This window comes from Emiliania huxleyi (genome assembly GCF_000372725.1).
Source record: "Emiliania huxleyi CCMP1516 unplaced genomic scaffold EMIHUscaffold_482, whole genome shotgun sequence".
Taxonomy (NCBI): domain Eukaryota; phylum Haptophyta; order Isochrysidales; family Noelaerhabdaceae; genus Emiliania; species Emiliania huxleyi.
The window spans coordinates 21,988-29,172 of NW_005198374.1; the positions used below are offsets into that span (position 1 = coordinate 21,988).

General features: G+C 64.8%; 4 protein-coding genes across 4 annotated transcripts in view; 2 read left to right on the top strand and 2 right to left on the bottom strand.

Annotated features, from left to right (window-relative positions):
• The window catches only part of EMIHUDRAFT_119402 (hypothetical protein), a gene marked incomplete at both ends in the record, with an annotated part of 1,990 nt that extends 1,050 nt beyond the window's left edge, over positions 1-940 (bottom strand). The window contains one exon of the mRNA XM_005767596.1: positions 33-940. Within this exon, the coding sequence (XP_005767653.1) occupies positions 33-940 (908 nt within the window). The remainder of the gene's footprint in view (positions 1-32) is intronic.
• Positions 941-2,054: 1,114 nt separating this feature from the next.
• EMIHUDRAFT_370722 (hypothetical protein) lies at positions 2,055-3,554 on the top strand. The gene is made up of 5 exons (XM_005767597.1): positions 2,055-2,136; positions 2,260-2,505; positions 2,745-2,841; positions 2,933-2,987; positions 3,162-3,554. Exons 1-5 carry the CDS (start codon positions 2,064-2,066, stop codon positions 3,288-3,290), a joined length of 600 nt encoding a protein of 199 aa, XP_005767654.1. The 5' UTR covers positions 2,055-2,063; the 3' UTR covers positions 3,291-3,554.
• A 786-nt stretch (positions 3,555-4,340) lies between these two features.
• On the top strand, positions 4,341-6,353 carry EMIHUDRAFT_445622 (hypothetical protein). The gene is given in 4 exon segments (XM_005767598.1): positions 4,341-6,111; positions 6,130-6,161; positions 6,189-6,207; positions 6,218-6,353. The coding sequence occupies 1 exon segment, from the start codon at positions 4,359-4,361 to the stop codon at positions 5,961-5,963; it is 1,605 nt and encodes a 534-aa protein (XP_005767655.1). The 5' UTR covers positions 4,341-4,358; the 3' UTR covers positions 5,964-6,111; positions 6,130-6,161; positions 6,189-6,207; positions 6,218-6,353.
• A 322-nt stretch (positions 6,354-6,675) lies between these two features.
• EMIHUDRAFT_459346 (hypothetical protein) overlaps positions 6,676-7,185 on the bottom strand; it is a gene marked incomplete at both ends in the record, with an annotated part of 2,295 nt that continues 1,785 nt past the window's right edge. The window contains 2 exons of the mRNA XM_005767599.1: positions 6,676-6,685; positions 6,930-7,121. Of these exons, the coding sequence (XP_005767656.1) occupies positions 6,676-6,685; positions 6,930-7,121 (202 nt within the window). The remainder of the gene's footprint in view (positions 6,686-6,929; positions 7,122-7,185) is intronic.

Sequence of the window (7,185 nt, forward strand, 5' to 3'; positions counted from 1 at the left end):
CGCACGTAGGCCAAGCCGCGTCCGGCCCTCACTTCACGACGCCGAACCGGCCGGGCGGCAGCACCCTGAGCAGCGGCCTCCCGGCCACCTCCCGCTGCCGCAGCGGGCCCCAGCAGCGCGAGTCGACACTCACCGCCTCGTTGTCTCCGAGGACGACGTAAGCGTCGTCAGCAAGGGAGAAGCGCGTGGGCGCGACGAAGCGCGCGACGGGGCTGTCTGCCGCCACCGCGCTCCGGATGCGCCGCCCGTCTATGGTCGCCGCGCCGTCGGGGAAGACCTCCACCTCGGGCGGCGAGGCCGCGTCGCCGCCGCGCGCCGCGATTCGCTTGAGGAAGAGGGCCTCTCCCCGCCCCTCGCCGCCGCCGGCAGCGGCGGACTGGCGGCGGACAATCTCCCGCAGCGCGTCGGGCGGGCGGAAGAGGACGAGCTCGCCGGACTCGGGCCGCCAGCCGAGGCGCGGCGACACCTTGTCGACGAGAAGCACGTCGCGACGCTGCACCGCCGGCAGCATCGAGTCGCTCGGCACGACCGAGAGCGTGAGGGCGGAGGCGAGGAGCGCGCCGACCGCCAGCCATCCGACCGCGATGAGTGCCGCGAAGGAGGCGACTAGCGTGTTGTACGCTCGCGGCGTGTACCAGCGGGGAGCGAGGCTGAACGGCACCGACACAGGCCAGTCGCTGCGCTCCAGCTTCTTGACCAGGTCGTAGGCCGGGCGCACGCTCACCACGACGCCACCACCCTGTGTCGACACGTCCTCAATCAGATAGTCGACTCCCGGGTAGAGGCCTGCCGACAGCATCTCCTCCCGCTTCCGAAGCATCTGCTCGACGTTGCCGCCGTCTCGCCTTGCGATCGTCGGGATAACTGTACTTCCCTTGGTGAGCCCGCTCGCCGGCAGCGGCTTTGGCAGCACGCTCATGTGCGTGAGCAGGATGAGCATATACCCACACCCGATGGTGGCCGCTCGTGCGCACGCCGCGCCGCTCGCGCTGCACCAGCAAAAAAAAATATTTGGCAGTGAGGGGGAAAGAAAAAAAAAGCGCGCCCGCGAGCGTGGAATAGGACCGCCGCAAGCGACGTGGCGTGGGGCGGTTGGGGCGGTTGAGCGTCCCTCCGGGCGGCCCTCTGCGCCGGGGAGGCGTTGTTGGAGGCTAGGACGCAAGCGTCCGTCGCCCTTTTCAAACTCGGGGCCCACTCCGCTACGGCCTACGCTCCGACCCGAATTTGGAGGGCCATGAATTAAGGTGTTGCTCAGGTGTTGCTGCGCAGAAGGGGTGGCGCGCGACCAGCAAAAAATGTCGCACGCGACGCCGAAGTAAGCTGCCGAGCCCCAGCTTCGGCTGAGGGCGAACAAGCTGCCGAGCCCAAATCACTGTGAGAGTCGTGATTTCTTGTTGGTCTTCAAAAATCTCTCTCTAATGGGGTCCCTGGTCGTTTCCGCAGGCGAAAGGAGAAGACGCATTATAAAAAAGAAAACTTCGACCGGTTCCTGCGAGGACGTCAAAAATAAAACGCAGACGATTTTTTTCTTGTTGACTGTTGTGAGGTGGCGCGGCGCCAGGGCTGGCTCGTCGGCCCAGGTGCCGTTCTGCTGCAGCAGCGTCACCACATGCAAACAAAAACAAACAACACAAGCTCCGACAAATCTAAAAATCTCTCTCTCTCATGCTCCGAGTCCCGGTCGAGGGCGAGGTGGCGGCTGGCGGCTGGCGGGCTCCTCGGCAGGAGGTCGGGTCCGCCGTGTAGACGATGGGAGCCTCAACCCCCCCTTGCCCGTCGGGTAGACGACGACCGCTCGGTTGTCCACCAGCGCCGAGATCATGAACGCCGCCTCGTATTTGAACCCAGGGCGGGCCATGACGTAGCACCACGCCTCGAAGGTAGGCTCGGCTCCATATTGGTGAGCATACTCGCTGAAACTCCTCACTGCCTGTAGGCGGATTTCTTAGTTTTCAAAAAGAAAAATAGCTGGTTTTTTTGACTGTTGTGAGGTGGCGCGGCGCCACGCCAGCTTGCCTCGCACACTTGCTTGCCTCGCACACTTCGCTGCCGTCGAATTTGCCATGGGTCTCGTCTTCACTGGCCTCGTCTACGTCAGCGGCTATCTCTTTCTCATCTTTGTGGCGATCTGTCTCGGTGCGCGCATCCCGTACAGTCCGCTGCCACCGCTCAGTGCCTGCCTCTAGTCTTGCCTTGCACAGCGCCGCTGGTAGTGGCGGATCGGGCGGCAAGCGCCTTTACCCGGCTCTCCGCACGCAGCCTGCGGCCTCTACTACCTCGCCGAGCTTGCGGAGGAGTACAACGCCCTGACGCGCCGCCTCCTCTCGTGTGCCATCGCCGCTGTCTTGATAGTCCACATCTTGCTGCTCGCGCTCGAGCCGCACCTGCCGTACGTCGCGCTCGCTGCCGGCTTCGCCAACCACATCGCCTACCTCTGGCTCCACCAGAGCTACCCGCTCCTCCGGATCGCCTCTCCAGCCTTCCTCACCTCGCTCAGCCTCTTCGGTGCCCGCTACGCCGCACCTGCTCCGCCGCACCTCTCCGCCGCACCTACTCCTCCGCACCTACTCCGCCGCACCTGCTCCGCACCTGCTCCGCACCTGCTCCGCCGCACCTGCTCCGCCGCACCTGCTCCGCCGCACCTGCTCCACCGCACCACCTGCTCCGCCGCACCTGCTCCGCCGTAGCCCCTCGGCCGACCGCGACTGAGCGGGCCTGGCCCTCGCGGACTCGCCCGTGCGCAGGCGTCTCGCACTACCTCTGGGGCACCCACTTCCTCGCCCACTACCACCAGCTAGCTCACGTCCTCTGCTTCTTCCTGTTCAACGTCTGGCTTGTCCCGTGCGCAGCACACCGCACACCAAGCGCCACCCGCACCATACCACACCAACCATGCCGCATTGCACCGCCCACCGCCCGCGCGCCCGCGCAGGTTTGGCTTCTTCATCTCCCTCTCGGTCAACGAGGCGCGGCTGCCAAACACGCAGGCGCGGAGACTAGAGCCTCGCCCCGCCCAGCCACCCTCTCGGCCGCTCGCCTCCGTACCCGTCCCCGAGCCCGCCCGCGATCCTCCCCTCGCCCGTCGCGCTGCGGTGCGGCATGTCCCGCGTGACTGCGGTCGCACTCTGAGCCGCTCCCCCCCGCCGCCGGCGCCCCGCCAGGCCGGCCTGGCGGACGAGGTCTACTCGGAGGGCGGCGGCGTCAAGCAGAAGAGCGGGCTGCTCTCCGCCTTCTCCTTTGTGCGCGAGAAGCGCGACGACATGATGCCCTCCATGGCCAAGAAGGTCTGAGCCGCCGGCGCAAATACACCTAGGGCGGAGTGGGAGCTGGGAGAGTGAGGTGTCGTGGCGGAGGAGGCTGGGGCGGCGTGGGCGAGTGTGGCGGAGATGGGTGGGGCTAGGACACGCGTCGTACCCGCTCGGGGCTCACACTGGGCGCTGTACACTGTGGCTCTCGCGAACGAGTATTCACGGCGCGGCGCGTGGGCCGTGGCGCCGTGGCTCAGGCCACGGCGCGTGCAGCGCCTCCTTGAGCGCTCTCGGCCTCTCGCGCTCGGTAGTGTTAGATCTCAGACATCTTCCATTTTCAAAGCGCCTCGAGCATGCGCTGTCCGCTGAGGGCTGAGCGCTGACTGAGTTCCCACGCCGCACGCGGGGTCGCGGAGGGCGCGATATGATCGGATGTGGGTTGAGATGCATGAACTCGGCGCGACCGGAAAAAAAAGCGGGCTTTCTCCAAGTGCTCTCGTCCGTTTGTCGTTATAAAAGTTAGTAAACGAACCATTGCATACATGGAAAATACCTGTCAGCAACCTGTGGGCACCGCCTGCGCTCGGCACCGGGCACCGACTTCGGGTAACAACGAACAGACTTCTCCCACGCGTATATAAAATCTGCCTGCGGCTGCGGTCCGCCGGCCGCCCCTCAGCTCACATGGAAAAGGAAAAGGAAGGAGCAGGCCGACACGAAAGAGAAGCAGATCAGAGCGTAATCAATAACAAGCTACGGAATCTGGAAGGTGAAGCGCATCCGACGCCACTAACGCCGCGCCGTCGGGAACACCCTTTCAAAGCCCGGGAGGGGGTGGAGCTGTTTCCAAGGAGATTATAGTCGAGCGCGTCGGAGAGGTGTTTCGACACCGACCGAGTGTTTTGAACGTGTCTTCGCAGAAATCGTCGAGAGAAAAATTCTCTCGCCGGTGTTCACAGAGCTCTGTGAACACCGGCTACTCGGCCTTAGCCGCCGGTACGTCAACAGTGCGATAGCCAAGTATCGCCTGTTGGGGCCGGGAGGGGGTATATCCAAGCTGTTTCCAAGGACGTGATACACGCCCTTGTCCATCTCCAAGTCCTCTTTGCCATGTCGCCTTTTCCCGAGCCCGTCGTGATGGAGGTGGTCGCCCTGACCGAGCCCGAGCCCGAGCCCCTCACCGCTATCACGACGACACGAGACTCCAAGAGTGCCGCTAAAACAAAGGAGCCGCTGCCGAGCGCTCCGCTGACGGTGTGGACGGGTAGCACGTTCCGCGCCTTTGCCAACCTGCTGAAGACAATGGTAGGGGCAGGCGTCCTCACCCTGCCACACGCGACCTCTAAATTTGGACTCCTCGCGTCCGTGGTCGGCATAGCGTTGGCGGGATATGGCACGTCTGCCGCCATCATTTTCGCGGTGCGCTGCAACGCCAAGGTGTGCGAGCGCGGTTCCGGAGGCGACGAGGTTGGCGTGTGGGAACGTATTGGACGGGCGGCGTATGGCCGGCTCGGCGTCGTGAGCATCATCAGCAGCTTGCTCATCGCCCAGCTCGGCCTCAGCGCGGCTTACTATGACTTTATCGTTGAGACCATCATGCAGCACGCCGCCCTGAGCCACCTGCACGCGCTCGCTGTGACGTGGGTTCTCCTCACCCTGGTGTCGATGATCCGCAAGCTCAGCTCGGTCGCCATCCTCTCCCTCGTCGGGCTGATCACCTACATCTACATCATCGCGCTCCTCGTCGCGTACTCTTCCGAGGCTCTGGACTGCTCCGCTGCAAATGCATCGCTCACGGCTGACCAGCTGCAGTGCGCCGCAAAGAACGGCGACATCGCTGGCATCTCTCCGATCTGCCACCCTGGCGCCGCCGAGCCAATCGCGATGGCCACCTGGAGCGGCTTCGGCGCCTGGTTCGGCCCGGCCGTCTTTGCGTTTGAGGGCATGGGCACCGCTATGAGCATCTACGCATCCATTGGCGAGTCGATGGCTGAGGATGCGCCGCCGGGCACCTCCTCGACCGTCGTGCGCCGGTACACCGACCGCGCCTTCCGCTGGGTGGTCGGCGGCGCCTACTCGTGCGGCGTCGTCATCTATGTCTGCGTCGGCGCCCTCGGCTACCTCGCCTTCGGAAGCAGCGTCGAGGGAACCATCCTCAAGTCATTCCCGGAGGGCCCGGCCAAGGCGAACGCGCAAATCGTGCTTGCCGTGGTGCTCGGCTGCACCTTCGCGCTGCAGATGAACCCCGTGTGGGGTGTCATTGAGCCGGCCATTCTCGGGCGCGGCGACTACTCGGCCGCTTGGCCTGTTCTCCGTGGCGTGGTGGTGGCGCTGATCGCGATCGCCTGCGTGCTCATCCCCGCGGTGGACGCGATGATCTCTCTCTCGGGCGCGGTGGGCTTCTCCCTCCTGGGCTTTATTCTGCCCGGCCTCTTCTTCCTCAAGCTCAACCCGAACGCGTCGGTTGCGGTCACGCTCGACCGCTCCGTCGCCGCGGGGCTGGAGAGCATGGGGCGCGCCGAGTCGCCGGGGGCGTCAGCCAACGGCGGCTGGGGGGCGACGCTGCGCAAGAACGCCTTGGATGTGGTCGTCGCCATCGCGTTGGTCGCCATCGGCTGCACTGGCTCTGTCCTCGGCGTCTATGACGTGTTTCAACAGCAGCAGCATCCGGACGCCGCCATCGAGGCGTCACTGGGCTGCTCGCTTGATGAGTAGGTTATGGAATCGCACCATCATTAGCAGCAGTAGCACAGCATGCACTCGCGCTATTCTGTATATTGCTCACCCGAACAACGTGAACGTGCAGCGTTTCTCCTCATAGTGGCGGGTCTGTCTTGTGAGCGGTCTCTCTCTCTCTCTCTCTCTCTAGTGTATCTAGAGTGTGCGAGCTCGGGTGTGCACGCTGAGAGCTATATCACCTATATCTCCTGTCCTCTGTAGACTGTACTGAGCTGTGTGCACGACTCGAGACTCGTGAGGCTCTGTGTGGTTCTGTGTGATTGCCGTGCGGCGGGGTTGTATGTCAGTCGCTGCTGTGTGGTCTTCTCTTTAACAAACACAAGCAAAAACTTCTCAGAGGTGTCCATCCTCTCTCATGAGGTGACACCGCTCTTTGTGAGAGAAAGAACAACAAAACTTGCAAGTATTGCTTGGCGCGCGAGAGCACCGAGAGGGGTGGAAAGGAAAGTCGTATGGCTCTAAAAAAGGTGACGCGCGCTCGTCATGTCGCTCAAATATCCTCACACGTCACACATGCGATGGGGACTCTATGTGCACGCAAAATATTCATCTCAGTGAGATTTGAATGTTGCTCCAGTCCAGCTAGGCCACCGGAACTCGCGCGGCGGCGTCAATCGCGCGGTCTATCTGCCGCGGCGGCGGCGGAACGCGACTCTGCGAAACTACTGCCAACCCGCAACAACATAACTCATAAGGGCCTGCGCCGCACGCAAACCGCCGACGCGCGCTGAGCACACACGCCCGGCTCAGCCCTCCGGCGCTTTGCTGCTTCCCGCGTCGCTGATGTCGCCGCCGCCGCCGTCACCGTCGGCCTCGTCGGCGTCCGTGGCCGCCGGCTCCACGCCAGCGGAAGCTGTCTCCACGCGCGCGGCCGCGTCCCCCGCCGCCGCTGGCGGCCCGAGCACCCGCGCGGCGGCGGCGAGCGCGGCGTCCGGCGGCAACGGCGCCGCCTTGCGCGCCGCCTCGAGCAGCCCGTCCAGCCTGCTCCGCGCCGCCGCCACAGCCGCGCGCCGCTGGTCGTCCTTCGCGCCCTCGCCCTCGTAGCGCGCGAGGAAGGCGTCGGCGGCGCGGCGGTGCGGTCCGCGGGTCGAGGCGCGGCGAGCGACAAAGGCCTCGAACTCGTCGAGCGAGCGCCTGCGGCGGGGGGGGGGTGGGGGGGGTTGGGGGGGGCAGGCCGCCTGGCGTGTGGTGTGGGAAG

Coding starts and splice junctions, on each gene's coding strand:
- EMIHUDRAFT_370722 (XM_005767597.1), top strand. CDS start 2,064: ATGGGTCTCGTCTTCACTGGCCTCGTCTACGTCAGCGGCTATCTCTTT. Junction 2,506..2,744: donor CACCTCGCTCAGCCTCTTCG/GTGCCCGCTACG, acceptor GCCCGTGCGCAG/GCGTCTCGCACTACCTCTGG. Junction 2,988..3,161: donor CGCGGCTGCCAAACACGCAG/GCGCGGAGACTA, acceptor GCGCCCCGCCAG/GCCGGCCTGGCGGACGAGGT.
- EMIHUDRAFT_445622 (XM_005767598.1), top strand. CDS start 4,359: ATGTCGCCTTTTCCCGAGCCCGTCGTGATGGAGGTGGTCGCCCTGACC.